Source organism: Leucopleurus acutus (assembly GCF_964270905.1).
Source record: "Leucopleurus acutus genome assembly, chromosome: 14".
NCBI lineage: Eukaryota > Metazoa > Chordata > Mammalia > Artiodactyla > Delphinidae > Leucopleurus > Leucopleurus acutus.
The window spans coordinates 72562556-72585736 of record NC_139156.1 but is presented as its reverse complement, the minus strand read 5'-3'; the positions used below and the strand labels follow the sequence as shown (position 1 = coordinate 72585736).

The 23181-nt window shown below is 43.1% G+C and overlaps 1 protein-coding gene across 1 annotated transcript in view; it reads right to left on the bottom strand.

Moving 5' to 3' along the window:
* Positions 1-23181, bottom strand: part of CCDC6 (coiled-coil domain containing 6) — a 114858-nt gene that overhangs the window by 26887 nt on the left and 64790 nt on the right. Inside the window, exons 3-4 of the mRNA XM_082854589.1 lie at positions 16330-16458; positions 680-783 (exon numbers count right to left, since the gene is read on the bottom strand). Of these exons, the coding sequence (XP_082710715.1) occupies positions 680-783; positions 16330-16458 (233 nt within the window). The remainder of the gene's footprint in view (positions 1-679; positions 784-16329; positions 16459-23181) is intronic.

Here is a 23181-nt window from a genome sequence, read left to right as displayed (position 1 = left end):
GGAGATGAATGAATATTTTCAAGGAGCTCCCTTTCTACACCCAGACTCACGTCCCACCCACAGAACCTCCTGCCATTATTCAGGCTCCGCTCCACCCACCCCAAAGCACATAGTACCTAAATCTAAGGGCCCAACCGGATATGCACACAGGGGTTCAAGAAATATGTGCTGCTGCGTATTCCATATCCATGTATATACGTTTAACACCAAGAACCCTAACCTTAAATATGTACCAGTATTTCTTGATAGCAAGTCTTAAAACACACAGATGATCGTTTTTCTATCAAAATCCCAGCCTTCCTCATGAAGTACCTTCTAGAAATGTGTGATACTTCACAGTACCCAGCACATAGCCGAAGCACTTGAGAAAATGAGTGGGGACGCCAGTTCAATTAGGTAAAAAGCTGGAACTGCAACCATCCTCTAGAACAACAGAGGTGAACAATAGCTCCTTAATGACATTTCTTCACAGGATTTAATACCAAATGAAAAGAAATTTTACCGGGTCAGTGAGGGAGAAGTATAAAGAAGTGACCAACAGGAGGATAGGCTATCAACATTTTTTCCACTTGTCGAATTAAAATGTCCCATTGTCATTCCTCGGTCACACCCAGCAAGCTACCCCACTCCTCCAACACACACATACGTACAGAACACCGAACAGCAAGACTAAACGAACCGCTTTTCAGCTTCAAGTTTATCCATCCTTTTCCAGAGACGATTCACTAGTGCTTCCTGTTCTTGTTCCAAAGTATTTTCAAGGTCAATCTTCTCTCGTCTCAGCTGAAGGAAGGAAAACAGTTTTGCTGAGAATTGTAGACCACTTAAACTTCGTTAATTAGATTCTTTTTGATTGGACCATTAGGACCCCTTTTCATGGAGAAAACTGCAAAGGAATGGCCAATTTTCTGGCACGGATACATTAAGCGCATCTAGTTCTTAAACTTTAATTGAGAACATCGAGACAGGTTCATCCTTTGATGTTAAAGCTTAATTGCTATCTGGTACGTGAATCACAGTGGTTGCTGCAGCATTTATTCAAGGCACATGGAAAGTCTTCCTTAAAGAGGGTTTGAGGAGTTCTGCTTACTAGTTGTCCCAGGACTTAACTGGGTTTGTTCCCCCAGTCCTGCATGTAGTTCAACATTAAACCAGAAAGGTTAGAGTACTATTTATATAAATAACTCAAATACCTGAAGACAATTCTACGTAGTGGTTAATTGGTACACATAAATATGTCCTAAGATATAAAAAGCATATGCAAAAAGGATAAACGCCGAATTCACAATACAGGTTACCTACGGTGAGGTAGGGAAGAGGAAAATTTGATTTGGGGGGGTGGGGTGGGCAGTTGCAGAGGGAACCCCGAACTGCATTCTACTTCATAAAAAGAAGCAATACGCGGAAGCAATTAATTTAATCCACTAATGTAAAGCAATATGCAAATACAGAGAACAATGTCAGACACTGGTTAATAGGGATGATATAACAGGGAACTAAGGAGTCAGAAATGTCTGCCCTCAGGGGCCTTACACTGTAGTGGGGGCCAAGACAGTAAAGGAAACAAATTATAGACTCTGGTAGAGGGTGAGAGAGAGAGGAAGAGAAAGAGGGCTAGTGAGGGGGGTAGAAAGTGCCACGATGAACAGACTTCACAGAGCCGGGGAGAGGGAATGTGTGATATCATTCTTTGTATTTGTCTATATGCTTGAGATGTTAAGTACCTTTAACAGGAATCTTTTTTAAAAGGGGGAAAAGGTTGTGTGACTGCCCCATGCTGTCTCTTCAACCAATAGCAATTTACCTTTTCAATCACAGGCTCAACAAATTACTTTTGATTGCACAGCTGTAAAGACGTCGAAGTAGCAGAGTTCGTATCTTTTTAGCAGGTTATTTCTCTTTGATCAAAGATCCCTATATATACAGTAAAGAGAGACCAATTCCCTGGACAAAAGGTAGTCTTTTAAAGCAACCAGAACAGACAGACCTTCCTGCACAAGTGAAGGAGCCAAGATCACACAGAGTCAACTGGAAACACAGCCTCGGTACGCTTTCTTCGCATGGGAAAAGGCAGAGGAGTCACACCGAGTCGGAAGCATTCTGTGCTGAAGCTTGGAGCCGCCTAATGCACAAATGCTCTTCAAGATATTAAACGGTTCCTACCCGCAGTGAGGAGGAGAAACCCAGGAACACCTCGCAGAACTCCTAAGAACCTTGGCGATCCTCTGACCACATTTTGGGCCAAGCTTTGAAGTACAATTCACAGCCATTTATTTAAAGAAACAAAATGCCATGGCATCTACCCTTTAAGGACTCTATTCTCAGGTTTAACTGAAACCTGATAGGGGGTGCTTGGTAGGTGAGAAAAAAATTCAAGCAAGGCATCATTCCGTAGTAGCGATGCCTGGTAGAAACTTATGCCCAACGACTTTTAATTTGAGAGTCATCATGCACCATGCTCATCAGTAACCCTGAAAAGCCAAGTCAAGACAAAGCTCTCTTTGCCCACGTATGACTGACGTGGCGTGTGGCTTTGAGTAGGTACTCACCTGCCCTCATCTACGCTGGCCTTGATGACGGCCGAGGTCCCTTCCGGGGCCACCCACTCTATCATTCTCTGTCAGTCTCAAGAGGGCAGCTGTCTTCAGTCTGAACTAGCTCCGTAAGAGATTTTCAGAGCCAGAAGCAGCAAGAGAAATCATCTAAATCCACCCTTTCATTTAAGAGCTGAGGACACCACTGGCCCGGGAGATGGTGTGACTCAGGAAAAGTGATGGATGCTGCCAGGAGAGGAATGGGTATCAGTCACCATGGTGACCAAGAGAGTTGGGTCCCACCCAACCAGCGAGTTCAGAGCACCTCGAGGGGCAAGCAGGATTTGGGGTGAATTATCCAATAATACTTGGGAGGAGCCGAGTAGGGGTAGCTTAGTGAGTCCGAGAGTATGCAGGAGCAAATAAGAGAGCAGGAGAAACAGGAGTTGAAAACAAACACGAATCTCAGCTTCTTTTTGGTACCTGTTGGTAGAGCTACCAGCTATCAATCTGCTGCCCACTTCAGTGAACCAAGGCCTCCTGGGGGTGCAACTTGGGTTTGCTGTACCAGTCTGCTCTACTAATTTGTTTCCGTTAAGCAGGCAACACAGGAAGCCCAGCGCAGCAGCTTGGATTTGGGTTTTTCATTACACAGGCTGGCAGTGCTATGGGAGTCCATATTCTCTCTGGCCTTAGAAAGAACAGGGCTTCCAGTCTTGTTTTTTCAGCTAAAAAAATCCTAACTTTTCAGCATTGCTGAGGAGCTCTTACACTAAAGACCAGAGAAGTTAGGGGAAACGGTACTAATTATGATCATGATTAATTCCCCCTGAAGTTTTTTATCAGAGCTGCCCTTCCAGCTCCTGTCCATCTAATCCCACAGCCTAAAAAGAGTCCACACCAGTACTATCAATTCGGACAGAAGTAGATTTTCAGTGCTTGCATTGCCCTGAGATCAAACAACCCTCAAATCTGACGGTATACGTTAAATTTACAGCGTGCAAAGTCAGAAATTCTTGCTGGAATGGAAACAGCAGCCCAGCGCTGCATTCCTTGCCTGTGCAGATGATCTTTTCTGTGCGGGTCTCCATCTGTAATACTCTCCCCCATCTCCTTCCTCGTAATAGCTAACGGCCTTTTTTTTTTTTTTTTTTTTTTTTGCGGTACGCGGGCCTCTCACTGTTGTGGCCTCTCCCGTTGTGGAGCACAGGCTCCGGACGCGCAGGCTCAGCGGCCATGGCTCACGGGCCCAGCCGCTCCGCGGCATGTGGGATCTTCCCGAACCGGGGCACGAACCCGTGTCCCCTGCATCGGCAGGCGGACTCTCAACCACTGCGCCACCAGGGAAGCCCGCTAACGGCCTTTTTAACTCAGTGTTCGCGCAACAGGCACCTACTCTCTTCCACTGCCAGACATTAACTTCTCAGGCTAACCCAAGCCCCTTCTGACTGCATAGTCTGTGAGCACGCGGCAGCAACGGATATAGTCGATTCGTAGAATATTTATTTGAAAGGCTGCTTTGTAATTAAGTCAGGTCAGTGGCCTCCCAGCCAAACTCTTTACTCCTCTTCAGTAGCCCTTCCTCCCACTGAAAGTTAATTAACGTGGTCCCAAGAGTTGTTATTATATTCCCCCAATAAATACACAACTTCTTTAATGGATAAACTTAGAGTGTAAAAAGAGAGCTGGCTGTCTGAATTCACAGCCCACCCTAGCTGTGTCTTTGCAGTGGGCAGACACTCACCACTAAAAAGGCAGAAAAAGGGCGCAGCCAAGAGATGGCTCCCAACACCATCGCACTTCTCTCTCAGCGCAGCACTTTCCCATTTAAAGAGAGCCGTGATGCTGGGGTGGGGGGAGAGGTGGCGGAAGGGAGTACTTGGCCAAAAAAAAGCCTGATGAGAACTTTACCATGACCACTGCGCTCAACGATAGAATTTTGAAAGGTTTTAGTGCACCTTTTTGAGCTACTTGGTTTTAGCCTAACTGCCATATTATCATCATTTCTATGGCAAAATATATGTTGAACCCCAAACACCTGACTGAAAAAACGAATTCTGGAAGGCAGCCCATGACAACTAATCCACGTAAGGGCTACCATATACATGGAACAGAGACACAAAGTTTGTTACAACGTACGGCAAAAAGTACTTAGAATGATGGTGATACAAGAGGTGTATACCAGATGTAAGAAATAGCAGAGTACTCTAAGACCTACGTTGACCAAACTCTTATTAGTTGGCTAATTGTTTTTTGTTTTTTTAAAGAGACAGGGGTTAATCCTAAGAAAACAAATGGGTGTGGGGATTAACACAATTCCCCCCAAACTTTCCAAGTTAGGTAGCATCTGAGAGCCATTAACAGTTTAGCCCGATTTCCCATCAATTTATTACATAATACCATAGATGTTCAAAGTGGGAACCTTGGAGGTATATCAGAATCACCTGGGAAAATAAAACATACAATATTCAAAACATGACTAAATCAAAGTCAGAAAAATGAATGCAGTTTCTGTAATGGACTGAATGTTTGTGTCCAAAATTCACATGGTGAAGCCTAAATCCCCAGTGTGATGGTATTTGGAGGTGAGGCCTTTGGGAGGTGACTGGGTTTAGCTGAGGTCAGGAGGGTGGGACTCCCATGATGGGATTAGTGTCCTTTCTAGTCATGAGCGACCCTGCAGCTTGCTGCTCTCTGCTCTCTACCAACTGAGGACACGCACAGTCAGCAGTCGGCAGAACTCCATCAAGCTAGCACCCTGATCCTCGACCTCCAGCCTCCAGAACTGTGAGAAATAAATTTCTGTTGTTTATAAGCCAGTCTGTGTTGTTAAAACAGCCCAAATGGGCTAAGACAGTTTTGTTTATACTGCAAGAGTAGAGACAGTAAAAGATATTACCTCATTCCATCCTACTTTGCCAATACATCTAAGTTAATCATAGTTTTACTTATATATAGGAAAGAAGTGACTAATAGGATTCATGAAGGGGCTATTAAAACATACCACATGCAAATGATGTGAAAAGCACTGAAATCATGCACAATGGTCCTTGTTCTGTGGTAAAGGTCCCTCACAAATTAAAGCAACAGAGACAAGTAAAGTAAAACTTAAACACTGCCTCTGCTGGTGTAGCAATCAGCGGAATTTTACTTAGCCCTGGCAGTTTTCCTAGGCTGAAAGACATCTGACCTTTGCCTTCTGGAAAACATATATATATCTTTAAGAAATCAAGCAGCCAATTTGTGTTATAGATGAGACAGGTGTTCATAGACTACAGAGCTCCCAAGGTACCTATTTGATCAATCAAGTGCATACGGTTTCAGAATTAAAAACAAGTTCTAGTTCATCGCCACTGGCTTGTGTAATGTTGAGCCCAGAAAGAGCCTATGGAAGTTCATCAGTAAGGAGCAAGAGAAAAGGAGAGAAAGGATGATCACTTTCAAGTCTAGGTGGTCAAAAATTACAGTTCAAAAGAAATATATCTATGTGCATCAGAAATATACTGACAGGGGGACTTCCCTGGTGGCACAGCAGATAAGATTCTGAGCTCCCAGTGCAGGGGCCCGGGTTCAAGCCCTGGTCAGGGAACTAGATCCCACATGCATGCCGCGACTAAGAGTTCGCATGCCACAACTAAGGAGCCAGCCTGCTGCAACTAAGAAGCCTGTGGGCCACAACTAAGGAGCCTGCCTGCCGCAACTAAGACCCAGTGCAACCAAATAAATTTTTTTTTTTTTTTTTTTTTGCGGTACGCAGGCCTCTCACTGTTGTGGCCTCTCCCATCGTGGAGCACAGGCTCCGGACGTGCAGGCTCAGCGGCCATGGATCACGGGCCCAGCCGCTCCGTGGCCATGTGGGATCTTCCCAGACCAGGGCATGAACCCGTGTCCCCTGAATCGGCAGGTGGACTCTCAACCACTGCGCCACCAGGGAAGCCCATAAATATTTTTTAAAAAGAAAAAGAAATATATACTGATAGAAGGAATTTCCTGGTGGCCCAGTGGTTAGGACTCTGCACTTTCACTGCTGAGGGCCCAGGTTCCATCCCTGCTCTGGGAACTAAGATCCCACAAGCCACGCGGCACGACCAAAAAATGAAAAAAAAAAAAAAAAAAAAACTGATAGAGAACAGAAAAAGATGCAAAAAAAAAAAAATCATGAAGAACTATATAGCAAGATAAATAGGGTCGGCCCTTGGGTGAAAGTAATGTTGGTGGTAATTTATCTTCCTACCTTTTCCAGCTCCCACCCAATTTTTTTTTTTTTTTTTTTGCAGTACGTGGGCCTCTCACTGTTGTGGGCTCTCCCGTTGTGGGGCACAGGCTCTGGACGCGCAGGCTCAGCGGCCATGGCTCACGGGCCCAGCCGCTCCGCGGCATGTGGGATCCTCCCGGACCGGGGCATGAACCCGTGTTCCCCGCATCGGCAGGCGGACTCTCAACCACTGTGCCACAGGGAAGCCCTCCCACCCAATTTTTTAATGAACATTTACTATTTTTATAACAAAAAAATTTAAAGACATCTAATCTTAAAAATTAACAATTTCCTAATAGTACATCCATTAATTTAGGATATTAATTCACATATCTAAAATACAGAGTGAACCAATAAACTCTCAGAGGAGAAATGATAGTGAAGGCTTAGCTATCTGGAAGACAGAATTTTCCAGATTGCCAAGAGTTAACTTTCTTTACCATAGCTTATAACTTTTTTCTTCTCAAACACTGTGTTCCCATAAAAATTAGATTTGTTCTTTGAAATGGACAGAACTTCAGGATAATATTAAAACCCCGTTAATATTTAATATGTGAAAATAACACTTTCATAGTTTACCAGCTCAGTAAATTTTGCTTTTGTTCAATGACCCTGAAAATGAAGGTCTTTTATGCAATAGATACATATATAATGAGTCAGATTTATATGGTTTCTGAGCTCAAGTTTTTATCACTTTGACATCAGCACAGTATTATACAAATGTGCATAATGGGTTCATAATTCCAGGGGACACTTTACCAAATAATTACCATTGGTGGAAAGCAGGTTTCAAAGTCTGGGGTGTAAACTCTTTTGCTACATCAAGAGCACAGTGGAGAAATCCTGGGGAAAGAACACATACCACAGTGCGTGTTGCAAATACACTATCACATCAAGAAAAAATATCAATAGCAGTTGTTTGGGGAGGATTCTGGTCTAGGTAATTTTTTTCATGTTTGTACTTCTGTGTTTACATTTACCACATTTTCTTGAAAGAGCAATGGATTACTTTTACAATGCAAATGCTTGATTAAAAAAGTTTTCAAGGGCTTCCCTGGTGGCGCAGTGGTTGTGAGTCCGCCTGCCGATGCAGGGGACACGGGTTTGTGCCCCGATCCGGGAAGATCACACATGCCGCAGAGCGGCTGGGCCCGTGAGCCATGGCCGCTGAGCCTGCGTGTCCGGACGGAGCCTGTGCTCCACAACGGGAGAGGCCACAACAGTGAAAGGCCCGCGTACCACAAAAAAAAAAAAAAAAAAAGACTAGCTTATGTCCTCAAAGACACCGCACATGCAGACTGCCAAAATCCCTACTGTTCCCCTTCCCAGTAACAAAGAAGAGGGATTCCACTTCACGTCTTCTGCAGGAACTCTCTTCTGTGTTCTCGGCATCTCTACTCCATGCAACCTGTATCTACATTTTACTGCATTATCTTCTCTCCCGTTTCTGTCTCCTCTCACATCCCTGCTTCCCTGCAACAAGGCTCGATTTAGATTTATCCAGCCCATGTGTGTTAATTAACAAACAATTAAACCAAATGCCAAGGAGCTTCAGGTCCTTCTCAGTTGGTTACACGGGAGGGGGGAATCCTGCTGCAGTAGTAATGCTGTTCCCCTAAGCACAGCTCGGCACAGGGCATCCCTCGTCGCTGTCCACAGGTCCACTGGCCTCCCTGGACCAGGCTCCACGAGGCCAGGGACCCGACGTCATCTTTCTTAGCAGAATTTGTGGCAGACGACAGGCATGTTAATAAAGGTGTGTTGAATTAATGCAGAATGTGTGCCACACAAGTGCAGCATGGACAAAAAAGACAGTCACACAGATCCGTGGATTAAAGAGATGGACAACCAGATCAAGGAAGGTGGTGAGACGTTTGAGGCTCAAATAATATGTATGCTCATTTTCCTGGAAAATGGGGAGGGCAAAGTACCACAGAAATTAGATGAACACTTTATTAATGGCAGCACATACAATTTTGGGAGCGCTTACTATATGTGAGTCACCAGGGATACAGGGGTGAGGTTAACATCGTACCTTCCCTCCTTTACCTTATGAGGAGCTCACAGAAACGAAATGATTTAATTGTTAATTGCTGTTTGTGTACCAAGTGGTACAGGAAAAGGACAGAACGTCATGGAAACACTTTGGAGCACAGATCCCAAAGTGACTAGAGGAGCAAACTGGGTAACAGTTAAGTAGGGATGGGGCAGGGGAGGGAGAAAATGGGCCAGGCAGAGGACACAGATCCATGGAAACCTGGGGGCAGGAAAGCACTGGGCACATCAGAGCATGATTTTTAAACTGCAGGTTGTGACCCACTATTGGATTAGGAAATTAGTTCAAGTCAGTTGTCACCTACATTTTGCTAAAAACGAAATAGGATTGAACAGAAAATCAGTGCAAAGCACATAAGCAAGTGTTTCACAGAACTTGTCCCAGTCATAAATACAGTTACAAAAACATCAGTGTACTGGGTCACCATGTAAACTTATTTACTGCTGTGCAATCCACATGGGAACAATTCTGTGCAGGGGAACAAAACTTGCCACCCCAAAATAGGTCTATTTGGCACAAGGATTAATTTAGGCTGATTGTGACATAGAGAACAGACTGGGGGGGTTGCCAAGGTGGGGGAGGGGTGGAGAGGGATGGGCTGGGAGTCTGGGATGAGCAGATGCAAACTGGTATATACAGAACAGATAAACAACCAGGTCCTAGTGCATAACACAGGGAACTGTATTCAATATCCTGTGACAAACTATAATGGAAAAGAACATGAAAAAGAGTGTATATATATGTATAACTGAGTCACTTTGCTGCACAGAAGTAATTAATACAACATTGTAAATCAACTATACTTCAATTTTTAAATAAATAAACAAATAAATGATTTAGGCTGATTCTTTTTAAGGCCCCAAAGAATCAGGAGGAACCTTTGACCTTCCCCCTAACTGCCTAAAAGAATGTAGGTAGAGGACCTGTTCCAGAAAGGGAGCTATCACCATGATAACGGTAGCATGACCCAGGTATGTAGAGTGGGAGGAATCCAGCAAAGCCTGTTTGTTGAAATTCCTCTCTGTCCCACTGTCTCTGCCTAGCAAACATTTGTTTGCCCAATGTTTGCTTTTCCCTCTGCCTGTCAATTGCCTTCCTCTCCTCCTCTGAAGTTCCAAACCTCTGCCCACAACATCCTCTTTTGTCTTTAGTGAAGACAGTGTTAAAATGAGGGCTTCGACAATTTTGACGAATTTTCTCTCCCACGTATACATGTCATTAAACTTCTGTTGATTTTCTCTGCCAGAAAAACCTAGAAGGGAAGAGGATAATTTCTCCTTCCCTGACAAGACAAATGAAAGAACTTCAATAGGGATGGAGCGTGAGGAGAGGCAGAATGGAAGATTTATCCCCCCCAACAAACCTACAAGTTAGAGAGTACGTCTGTTCACAGAAGAGATCAAATCGCTGGCCTGACGTCACACAGCTTATTCAGGTGAAAGGGAGATATGAACCCAAGAGTATCCCAAAACTACAGGGGCTGAGATACTGTCATTACACATAGATGCTAATAAATAAAATGACCATTCCAATCCTAAAGCCAACCTTTAGAAATGGGTGTCTGTGCTTTGGGACGAAAGGGCATCTCCGATAAGAAAATACACCCCAAATTCTAGAAATAACTGAGAAAACTTTACTGGGCCAACCACAGGAGAAAAGAGTAAGAGGTCTAGTACATGACAGGCATCCCTGTTCGTCATTAAGTGTTAGCTGAATTACATGATTTAATTCTCCAACCAATTTATTCCACATTTTTCTACTGTACTAGCTAATAATAGTTAAGTGTCAAATCCACCTGTTTATGGCTGTTTTCTTCCTTCCTATAACTTTCTGTGCAAAGTGCACAGAAGCTTCTCACATCTGCTGAGCTGAACTTCACTTAATAAATAAGCTAATTTGTGCCCTTTCATGCTAGTTATCCTCAGGAGAAGGAAAATCCTTCCTAGTTGACAGAACACATTCTGATGAAGAGTTCTTGACACTTAGAGAATATTTTAAGTTCAAAATGTTCTTATCACCTAAATGTAACAGTGACCACATGTCGGAATAGGCAGTGCCCACCAGTGTGTGTTAGAAAGAGCCCTTAAGAGTACTAAAGTCATATTGACTAAAGTAATCCAGTTTATTAGACTAATTATTAGTGCTGCAGAGACCACCTAACGTTACAGTTTTCTGAACATGCTTTTTTACATCTGCTTATAAAGTATCTTTTGGAGTTAAACATTCAGAATGCTAAGTTGTGTGACTTGAAGAAAGCCTCTTGATCTCCCTCTGGGTTTCCTTCTCTGAAAAAGTGTGAGCAGGTATGAGCAGGCTGGGCCACCTACAGGCCAAGCTGGTCCATTTTCCTCTCAAGCCTGCTTCCTAGGCAGCAAGTTCTGGAGGAAGAGGAAACGGGTGCAGGTAGCTGTGGTTCCAAAGCCTGGGTAGATCTGATGCCCCTGCCCCTGGATTTCCTCGTGATTTCCCCACTTTCTCACATCCCCATGAGGGGCTGGGGACAAAGTAACGACAGAGTAGTCTTCCCCCGCGATGTGGCCTTGCAGCTCTACAATTCTATGAATTCTCATCCTGCAAAACACCGACAGAACCACTGATAGCCCAGACCCCTTGATGATCAAGCCGGTAACATTCCCTTCTTAAAGAATGAAAAGATCTCAGATTCTAAGAGAAGAACAAATGCTATCTGACTAATTCGAGCGTCCATGCCGAAGGCCTGACTTTTGGTGAGATTAACTTAAAATTAGGCCTCCAGCACGTGAGTTAATTGGAGCCCACCTTGCAAGGAGTCTAAGACTTAGTCCCAAACCCAGATAAGTTCTGCTTTACAAGAAAAGGCAGGTGCCTTCTTTTTCTTTCTTTCTTTTCTTTTTTAATTCATTCATTCATTCATTTATTTTTGGCTGCGTTGGGTCTTCGTTGCTGTGTGCGGGCTTTCTCTAGTTGCAGTGAGCAGGGGCTACTCTTCGTAGCAGTGTGTGGGCTTCTCATTGCGATGGCTTCTCTTGTCGCGGAGCACGGGCTCTAGGCACGCAGGCTTCAGTAGTTGTGGCACACGGGCTCAGCAGTTGCGGCTCATGGGCTTAGGTGCTCCGTGGCACGTGGGATCTTCCCAGTCCAGGGCTCGAACCCGTGTCCCCTGCATTGGCAGGTGGATTCTTAACCACTGCGCCACCAGGGAAGTCCCCAGGTGCCCTCTTAAAAACCGTTACAACCTAAGCTACACCTTCAAAACAAACATGTATGGCCAACACGAATCCCTGGCAGAGGCCTTCCAATACCCCTTCTGCAGGTTCAACCCATTAGGTTCAAAATATAGATGTTTTTTTTTAGTTTCTTTTTATTTTGAATTGAAGTATAGTTAATTAAAGATGTGTTTGTTTCAAGTGTACAGCAAAGTGATTCTGTTACACACACACATATATATGCTTATTTAAAAATTAACAGCAGCAGCTACCTTATGTTGAGTGCTTATGTAGCAGGCATTATGCAAATCACCTTACAGTCTCATTCACTGTACCTGACACAGGTTTGCTATTATTGCCATTTTACAGATAAGGAAACTGAGGCTCAGAAACGGACTGGTTGAGACAACTAGATGCAAAAGAATGAACTTGGATCCTATTTTACACCACATATAAAAATTAACTCAAAAGGAATCAAAGACCTAAATGTAAGCACCCAAAAAAGACAACGGGGTAAATCTTCGTGACTTTGCATTCTAAGATATGATACCAAAACACAGCAACCAAAGAAAAAAATTAATAATTGGACTTCACCAGAATTAAAAAAGCTCTATGCTTCAAAGGACACGCTCAAGAAAGTGCAAAGAACACGCAAAGAAAATGAGAAAATATTTGCAATGATGTATCTCATAAGGGAGTTGTATCTTATAAAATACATATATTATATGTATAAGAATATATAAGGAACTCTTATAATTCCATAATAAAAAGACCTTGAATAGACATTTCTCCAAAGAAGATATACAAATGGCCAAGAAGCACCTGAACATATACTCCACATCATTAGCCTCAGGGAAATACAAAACCACAATGTGATGCCGCTTCCCAGCCACCAGGATGGCTGCAATAACACGGTGCAGCCACTTTGAAAACTGTCTGGCATTTCCTCCAAAAGATAAACAGAGAGTTGGTGTGTGACCCTGCAATTCCATTCTAATTTCCAAGAAAAATTCAAACACATGTCCACGCAAAAAATCGTACATGGATGTTCACAGCAGCATTACTCATAATAACCAAAAGGCTGAAACAACCTAAATGTCCAGCAAAGGATGAATGGATAAACAAAATGTGGTACATCCATATAATGGATTATTACTTAGCCAGGAAAAGGAATGAAGTACTGATACATGCTACACCATGGATAAAAATATCACGCTAAGTGAAAGAAGGCAGTCACACAAGACCACACACTATATGATTCCGTTTATAGGATGTGTCCAGAATAAGCAAATACACAGAGACAGAAAGTAGAGTAGTGGTTGCTTAACGGGATTAGGGGATTGAGTGACAAGGTTTATTTTGAGGTGATGAAAATGTTCTAAAATGGATTTTGGTTATGGTTACACAACACTAAATATACTAAAAACCATTGCATTGTACGCTTTAAATGGATGGTTTGGAATGGTATGTGAATTATAACTCAATAAAGCTGCTACCAAAAAAATAAATAATTAAGATATTCAGCAGAGGAAAGAGGTTCACATCTGGTTCCATTCAAGTCCAATACCCAGACCCTGAACCTACCCTACACCGCCTTTCAAAGTACAAATTACAGCTTTTCAGGCACCTGTCTAAATCCACACTTTATTTAAACTCTTCCAACAAAGCAGCGGCAAGGCACGGGACTACATAGGATAATTGTCTTCAAATAGCTTTTAGTTTTAAAAATATGTTTATTGTCAGATAGGAGAGCAAAGGCATGTACTACACACATATATCGTTATAATGCATAGTACAGCACATGCCTTGGCTCTTCTGATAATAATTTCAGTATAGGATATATTATATTATATAGACTACAATGTATTGTAAATATTATAATACAGATGATAATCCCAAGAGATGGCCACAAGAGAGGATCAGATCACATCCATGGAAACATGGAAGACATTTATTTCTACAGTAGAGCAAAACAAACATTCCCCCCTAAACACCGACTAAAATTACTTGTAGTTAAAACAAATAAATTCCCCAACATATAATCATCCTAGACATACCCAAAAGAAAGGGGGGAAAGTTTTAGGATGGTGTTACTTTTCTCCATCTTAATTAAAATGAGGACTTGTAATGGTCTATATGGGAAAAGAATCCAAAAAAAGAGTGGATATATGTACATGTATAACCGATTCACTTCGCTGTACACCTGCAACTAACACAACATTGTAAATCAACTATACTCCAATAAAAATTTTTTTAAATAAAATTAAAAATATAAAATAAGGACCTGATATCCCAGATCTGAGGATAATTTCTAGTTTAGGGCTTTGCAATGCACACATTCCATTGTGGAAATCCATTTCTTCGGTGCTGAGGTCTGAAAGAAGCCTTACGGTGGACTAAATCATTAACTTTGGGAGAATGTATGCCTTTGGGCCTCTTTTTAGAAGCATTTAGTCACTAAAGTTTCCAAAGAGCCTTAAGACCGTGCAGCCATCCATCCTCTCTCCCAGGGACAGTAGGATCAGTCAACCCTTCTCTTTCTGACTCTAGGCCACTACCTCCACCTTGTGGCCACAACTGAACTGTGGGGGTCAGAGCTCCAAAGTCTCCTCAAGGGGCCTGTAAACAGACACAAGATAGAAGCTACTTCCGTTATTGGCAGCCATCACGGGGAAGGTGTTGACCAAGTGAAGCTCTCACAGTACTACCCACTGTGAAAATTTCACCTGGCCACTTGGTTAACTCTTGATTAACAAGTACCAGTAACGAGTTCTTGGTATGTCAGGGACTTAAACAAGAATCTTCAAAACTTTAATTGGAAAGAACTGGCTATTGCCTACCCTGGAAATTAAACAGGTGAACTTTGGAACAAAACGCTTTAAGCTGGAGGCAGGGTCGGGGTGGGGGTGGGGGGGGCACGTGGGGGAGTTTTCTAAATTTAGAAATTGCATCTGAATTCCAAAGAGGACGGGTAAGAATCGATTACTCTGGATATGTGTAAAACAGCCAACCCTTGGAAATGAAGCTTTTTTGTTCTTTAACCTAGAAGGAATGGAAAAATTTCCAAAGCCATTATTCATAGTCTTAGAAAACCCAGTGACGTTCCACCCTTTGATATAGGTAGATACAAGAATAACACAAAAACCAAAAGTCAGTCCGATTAGTTTAAAACAAACCCTGGCTTCCTCTCAAGCCTGACATTCCCGTCACGGTTTCAGTCTCAAGTACAATGATGAAATGGGAATGGTCCCGAGGGTGATTCAAGAACCAGTCAGCATGGAGTAAGATGCACAGAAAGATCCTAAAATTGGGATAAATCAGACAACTCTGCATGGAGAGCTTGGCCAGATCATCAAAGTGGTAACTGGGATCCACATCGCAAAGAACTAGAAAATGTGAATACGCTGAATTTGACACGGAGACCAGGTGGCAGTAGACTACCGTCAGCCTCTTCTAACTCTGGGAAAAGAGCGTGGGGAAAAGCGCTAGGAGCTTCTGTCTGACACCCCACCTTGGAAGGACTGATAACGGTGGTCCACGATTCTGTGAGTTGGCAAATAAGGACCAGCCTGGCCTCCTAAGGCAAGACCTGTGCTCAAATACCAACGTCTACCAAGGGCAATGGCCAAAGAAACTGCGCTATCACCTTCCGCCTTCTGTACCTTTTTAAGCTTGCCACACCTGACTTTAGTTTGTGCTTCTCTGTTTGCAAATGGAAAACCTGGGCCCAGAGAAGTTAATGAAGTTAATGCAAGGTCACAAAACTCATTAGTGGCTGAACCAGGACGTGCAACTAAGTCTAGGGCTCCATACCCGTATCAACAAATCTAGGTGGGAAAAGACAGGGTTCATATAAGGTTGCTAATAATTCAAAGACAGAAAATGCTAATTGTTCTGAAGAACGCTTGAAAGAAAAGTTTTCGTTCCATAGCCACACTGTCTCAGGAAATTTCACAGAAACGATTCTGTGGTTAAAAACATATTCTTCCCCCTTTTGCAAAAGGAACCTAACATTTCCTGCCTATAAATCAGTACATCACAACGTATCTCCTGAAACTTTACTAATTGTGGTTAAGAAAAGCACAAGTGTGTGAAAGAGTGAGCAGGTGCTCTGCAGATCTGCCAATGTGTACTTCAGAGAGGAAGCCGCCACTGTGGGAAGAAAAAGTTGAAAAACATTTTTCACTGACATTCCTCAGGACCTCTTAAAGCTTGAAAGAACAGTTGATGATATGAGAAATATATATATATAACTATAACGATCCTAAAAAGGGTACAGAGAGAACTGTACATTTTTACCTGTTCTAACGTAAGCTGCTTAGAAATGGTATCGTTCTCCAGTTTCTTAATTTTCTTCATCAGTTTGTTGACCTGGAATTCCTGTTCCTGCTCGAGGTGCTGTTCTAGCTCAGCTTTCTCATGCTGCAACTGGAAAACGAAAAAACACAGATGTGGAAAGCAAGACACTCAAAAGCCATGGGAACAACGGCTCCGAAAGCTAGTTAAACCGAGTATATCATAAAGTTACATTAGTCATTTCTGCTCATATGTCCAAGTGTACACCTAGTAACTTGCTCCTGATTCCTCTAACTTATAACCAAAAATTATAGTGCACAGTCAGAGGTACTTGATCTTAGTGAAAAGGCCAAGAAATGACAGGGCAAATGTATCAGAGCATCAAACCATGATTAAACACCGATTTCCATTTTTAAGAACATGTAAGTGGTTATCTCTGTAGGGAACAACTGGGGATGAGGAAAGGAAGAAAACTTACTTTCCAGCATATATATAACCCTTTGGTACTCTTAAATTTTTATACCATGAGCATAAAAATTATTAAAAAAATAGAAATTTTGCAACTGTTGGCTTTTATTGAATGAATTACAGTTTACTTGCATTTATACAATGGGTGGAGAGAGGGAAGAGATGCTACAATCACAAAAAATACTTAGTAAATTATTCTGAATGCTACTAAGTACTAAGTACTTAGTAAGTAAGCTTACTTGTACTAAGTAAGCATGCTTGGCAAAAATAAGTACAAATAAGTAACTTTCTGTAATGAGACCAAACATCACGCCTCCTACATCTTTCCTAAAAAACCAAAAGGCAAGGCCTCTTATTTATGAAATTAAAAGATAAGGTTATGGTGTTGCTGCAAAAGAAATTCAAAAAAAAATGTACTCCAACCTTCAAAACCAAAAGAGAATAAAAGAAATTCAGTGGACACACAACGACTGGGGTTCTCATGAAACACTGTGCATTATTTCTAAGGTTCTCAGCCGGGAGGGGCTGTTGATTCATGGTAGGGGGTGAAGGGAATGAGAGCCACAGGGCCTGGTATTTTCAGAACCATGGACAGATTAAGCAAAAACTACTAAAAACAATGAAGCACACCTAGCTGGATTGTGGGGTCTAAGATGACACCACTCCCTAATTCTACCTTCAAAACCATTTCCTCAGGCAGGCAGTGCGTACCAGGCTCATCACACGTGTTAGGCAGGCATGATCACCCCCATTTCATATGTGACGGAACAGGTTAATGGATCAAGGTAATTCATCTGGAAGGTGGCAGAGCTTGGGCCCCAAACCCTGCTCTGAACTCTAAACCAGAGTTCTCCCACCGGATCCTGAGCAATCCTCAGAGGGGCTGGCTTCACACTCCTCCATCCACAAGTGCCTAGTGCGCCCTTGGCATTCGGAAGGTCAAATGACTGAATGTAGAAAACAGTGAGCCATATATGCTCACCCAGTGGATGCTGTTTCTTTGTAAACCCTGCACAGGGTGAGATGGACAACAGAGAGCTCAGTGGGCCTGACGGACCTCAAAAGGCTACACCTAACCATCTCCACATTTGAAACGATTTCCATTGCTCTGAAAGCACCATACTTGGTGTTTAAAAAGAAAACAAAAACAGTTAAAAATCTGACATCTTCTTCCAACACTGGAAATGTTGACTAAACAGATGCTGTTTTCCCTCCAACTGTTTTTGATGCACAACTCCAAAAAAAACTGGTCAACCTTGCAGGGACCGAGAAAGAAAGCAGATGTGAAGAGGTGCTTACAGCAATGAGTCTATTTTTAGCTAACCCTTTAAAACTCAGTTTCTGCAAGACCAAGCAGTAATTAAAAGAACTAAGAGGAACGCACAGAGAATGAGAAGAGTTCCCAGCATTTCGGACACAAAGACCTGAGTGGGAAAAGCATCACTTACGAGGAAAAGATAGCAAAACATGTACATCTTCAACTAACACCTGTATTCTATAAACATTACCTGTGTGGCATGTCTTCTACCTGAATGTATTATGTTAGAGGGAGTACAGTCTATGGTTAAGACATTATCCTTGCCCTAAAATAGTTTATGAACACTAAGCTTAAATGATATCTACTGGTTTTAGAAAAATGAACTGTAGTCTTAAAACCTTTAAACCATTTGCATAGCTTTTTGATTAGCTGTGTTTTCCTCTAATATGTTTTCAATTGCTGTCTTTTTTATTTGAAAGAGCCCCCTTCCGCCTTTTTTTAGCGTTATGCTTCTGCCTTGAAGTAAATTAAAACAATAAAGGATGCAATCTAATGTTGAAAAATCTCTTGCCCCCCAAGCAGCCGTTGTCGCAGAATATCAATCTGAGCAAAGGTAAGGTTCTCATTGGCTTAGAGGAAAATACTCATATACAGACAGATGGCCCAACACCGTCAATATCTGATTAGGTATTTCCTATAAGAATACAGATTCAACTAGTAATGAAATCTATAAAAAGCTCTCAATTTGAAAAGGCCTTCTCCTCTCAAGAGCCATACCCTGAGGAATAAGCTGTCGTTACCAGAACTCAAGCGAGGTCCCTGGGTTATGCTAACCCACTGGGAAAATGTCAAGCCATCCTGAGCTCTACCTCTGCCAAAGACTCACAGTTTTCATTGTCCCCCAAAGACAGACCTGGAACACAGGGCTCTGCTGCCTGCTTTGTTCTGCCATCTCTCGGGCGACAGGCAATCTAGGGGCAGGGCATGGAGTTTCTGAACAGAATACTAGAAATAGAAAATCTGGTTCTTCCTTGGAACAAAGACACCACCAATACAAAGAAAAACACAGAGAAAAAATACGGAAACAACCCCCGCCAAAGCCATTATGAGATGAGAAGTAAGATGGGCAAGGAGAAGGGGGGCAGAGCAGGGAAAGAGAACTTGAGAAACTAACAGCCATAGAGTTTGCCCCATAACAGGTTGCCTGAGAAAAATTCAGAAACGTTTCTGTTTTAAATAGACACCATGTATATTCAAGCCATGTGGCCCCAGTAGGACTGGAACCAACACCCTGAATCCACCTGCCTATTTTATTATTTTCTGCATTTTGCCGCGCCTTACAGCATGCGGGATCTTAGTTCCCTGACCAGGGATCCAACCGTGCCCCCGTCAGTGGAAGCACGGCGTCCTAACCACTGGACCGCCAGGGAATTCCCTCCACCTGCCTATTTTAAAGCTGTAGCCCATGACACCATAAACAAAAACCCTAAAAGGAAGCCTGGTTTAGGCTGACCCAGGACCTATCAAAAGAACTAAACTCCGGTTTCATCTGAGTAGCATCTTCAACATGGGCATAAAATTCAAGCCATGATTTTAAATTTCTTACCAAAGGTCTTAACACTTTATGAACGATTTTTAATCTTTCAATGAGGTCAGAGATCCTGAGCTAGAACAAAAGTCATTCAACCTAAGAAGTAAATAGTCAAGCAAATTCTATTAATGTGTTTGAAAAAAATTCATGTGTTTGCCTTCAAAATATCTAAAGCAAAATGCTTAAGTAGATTAAAATTTGTTTCCAAAATCAGAATTTTCTGTAAATATACTTCTTATAAAGTCAATCTCAAAGACTATGGAAGAGTTTTGGAACTCTTACCCGTGCAATATACTTTTAACATTAACAACAAAAAACCTTATAGAACGGAAATTATGTTATATAACCGATGATCCACTGGCAGCACATTTTCAATGGAATTAGGGTTATATAAATAAAGATTTGTTCCTTAGGATTCAGCATGAAAAATATATTAACATAAGTGAAAAAGCTATAAGCAAAAATACAACTACAAACCTGTAAAATTCTAAGCACTCAAACATGAGCATTGTTTGACTGTATCCACTCACATATGGAGTCCCAAAGCCAATTTCCAGCCCATTAAAAAGCACAAGTATAGCATTAAGTTGATCTAAAAACAGGCAAGCCTTAAGCGTCAGTGAATCACCAATAATTGTTGTCTTTCTCATAATTTACAAAAGCTTTCTGGAGCCACTTCAGTAAACCAGGCTTCTTATATCGGAAATTCAAGAACTCTTCACTGAATGGCTTTTCTTCTGGGCAAAAATTCTCTCCAGCAGGTAAAGGCACCACTGCAGGTGCACATGGATGAGTCAGGCCACCCACTCAGCACACAGCAGGTGTGCCAAATCCCAGGCTGGGCGAAGTGTGTTTGCAAGTGTGTCTGGGCTTCTTGTCAATCCAGCCAGTGCCAAATGAGGCATGCCTTCCGGCCACCAGCCCCGGGACCCACCCTTCTCAGTGCAACTTGAGGATAAACCCAAGATGCCCCCACCTCTGTTTTCACTAGTCATACACTAATCATTCTCTCTGTGTACCACCCACAGTTCTGCAACCAATGTGCCTGGTTTATTGACAACCACCAAGGACTAGGGCCACTTGCACTGGACCAAGTAAAGCCCACCATAGGACAGTGACCACATTAAGTCATTGGACTGTCATAAACAATTACAGTAAATCCCCTACACACGAACCTTCAAGTTGCAAGCTTTCAAAGATGCGAACGTGCGTTCGACACATCCAATCACGTAAATTAGTTCACGTGTCTGGCGTACATTGTCATGTACGCGCATCCTCTGCGATTGGTTGTGCTTTTGTGTACTTTATTGTAAGTACTGTATAGAGTACAGTAGTACAGTATCTTTATTTCAAGCCCAGGATGTCCGGAAGCAAGTGTAAAAGCAGCAGTGATAGGGCTTCCCTGGTGGCGCAGTGGTTGAGAGTCCACTTGCCGATGCAGGGGACAAGGGTTCATGCCCCAGTCCAGGAAGATCCCACATGCGGCGGAGCGGCTGGGCCCGTAAGCCATGGCCGCTGAGCCTGCGCGTCCGGAGCCTGTGCTCCGCAACGGGAGAGGCCACAACAGTGAGAGGCCCGCGTACCGCAAAAAAAAAAGCAGCAGTGATATAGCTAGTACTACTGTACTTTTCAAGGTACTGAAGTGTAAGATTAAAAATGTTTTCTTTTTTGTGTTTGTTTTTTATGCATTAATATTATTTGTGTGACAGTACTATATAGATGATTGTGTTAGTTGGGTACCTAGGCTAACTCTGTTGGACTAACGAACAAATTGGACTTACAGACGCGCTCTCGGAACAGAACTCGTTTGCATGTAGAGGACCTACTGTATCATGCAGTTAACATGGCCTTTGAGAAAAAAGTTCAGAACTCTCTCACAACACTGCGTCTCTTAACCAACTCTAAACCGTTCTGCTGAGCAGAAAGCCTGCCTCCCACCTCAAACTCAGTGCCTCACCACTAAATGCCTCCTGGGCCCACACTTATGCCCACCTCCTTCCTCCTTCTGTCACTGGTACTATTATTCTCATTCAACACACACCTCATCAGTTACCAAATGGCATTAAGTCAGCCCCCAGAACAGCTGTCAAATATACCCTGTGCTTTATGTGCTCTAGTTCAAGTCTTTTATTCCTTTTCACCGGGCCACCGCCAAAGCCTCCTAATGGATGCCCCCAGGTCCAGTGTAGATCATGCTAGACTAAACTAATAGAGTTTTCTATTCATTCAACACCCTGCTCAAAACCTTGCAATGGCTCCCTACTACCTGCAGAGTAAGTCCAAACTCACTGGTATGACGTTCAACTCCTCCCATGATCCACTCCCCATGCAAGTTTCCCATGGTTTCCTCATGCTACTTTCACACTCAACCCAAGTGACAGTCTAAGGTTTATAAACGTTAATGCCTTCAGGGTCCAGGCATCTGGCAAACAAAGAATGATGGGTCTCAGCACAGAGAGTGGTACTAACTGCAGTTAGAGGCACAGCTCGTGTCTTCTTCTAAAGACTCTTTCCCTGAAAAAACACATTTTAAAAAATGAAGCCTATGGGCTTCCCTGGTGGCGCAGTGGTTGAGAGTCCGCCTGCCGATGCAGGAGACACGGGTTCGTGCCCCGGTCCAGGAAGATCCCACATGCCGCGGAGCGGCTGTGCCCGTGAGCCATGGCCGTTAAGCCTGCGCATCCGGAGCCTGTGCTCCGCAACAGGAGAGGCCACAACAGTGAGAGGCCCGCATACCGCAAAAAAAAAAAAAAAAAAGAAGCCTATGATTCCAGGCAAACGTGTCTACAGACTACTCCAGCCCAAGGGCTTCCAGACCACAAGCCCCGCCGGTCACAAAGGACTACGCTAACACAAGCTGCTGCACCCCGAGCCCACAGCCCTGGTCACACTGCCCTCTGACTAGGGTACCTGGACCCCTCCCTCCAACTTTCTGAAACTCCCACAGCTCCTTCCCATACGCCCTCAGCATCATGTATACTCCCTGCTCTTCAGGCTGGGATGAGCGCAGTGTGCTTCCGGTGCATCTCCACATCTTGTTCATGGTGTTTTCATATCCTCTCTATGAGTTACATTCATGGTGGTTTCATATCCTTTCTCTGAGTTACTTCAAAAAGCAGCTAATACTTCAAGGCACTAGTTACTATGGAGCAAGCACTTCATGCACATCAATGCACTTACTATTTCTAACTCTGTGGTAGATACTACCATCTGCATCTTGCACATTATAAAGCCACAGCCTCGAGAAATGAGGTAAGCTGCCCAGAGTCACACAGCTGCTAACAGGTAGATCCTGGCTTAAAATACAGGCTTCTGGCTTCAAAGCCTTTATTCTTATCCCTGACGTGTGCTGCCACCCTTGAGCACCTGGGTGCACTCTCAATCACCCTGACAGCACTGTGAGCTCTATGAACAGCAGTGACCAGGATTTGCTCAGCTCTACCCTAGAGCATCTAGAAAAATGTCTTATCTATGCAAATACTGACTGGATGAATGGTAATGAATGACCTCACTTCCTACAGACTCTTTCCCCCTAGAT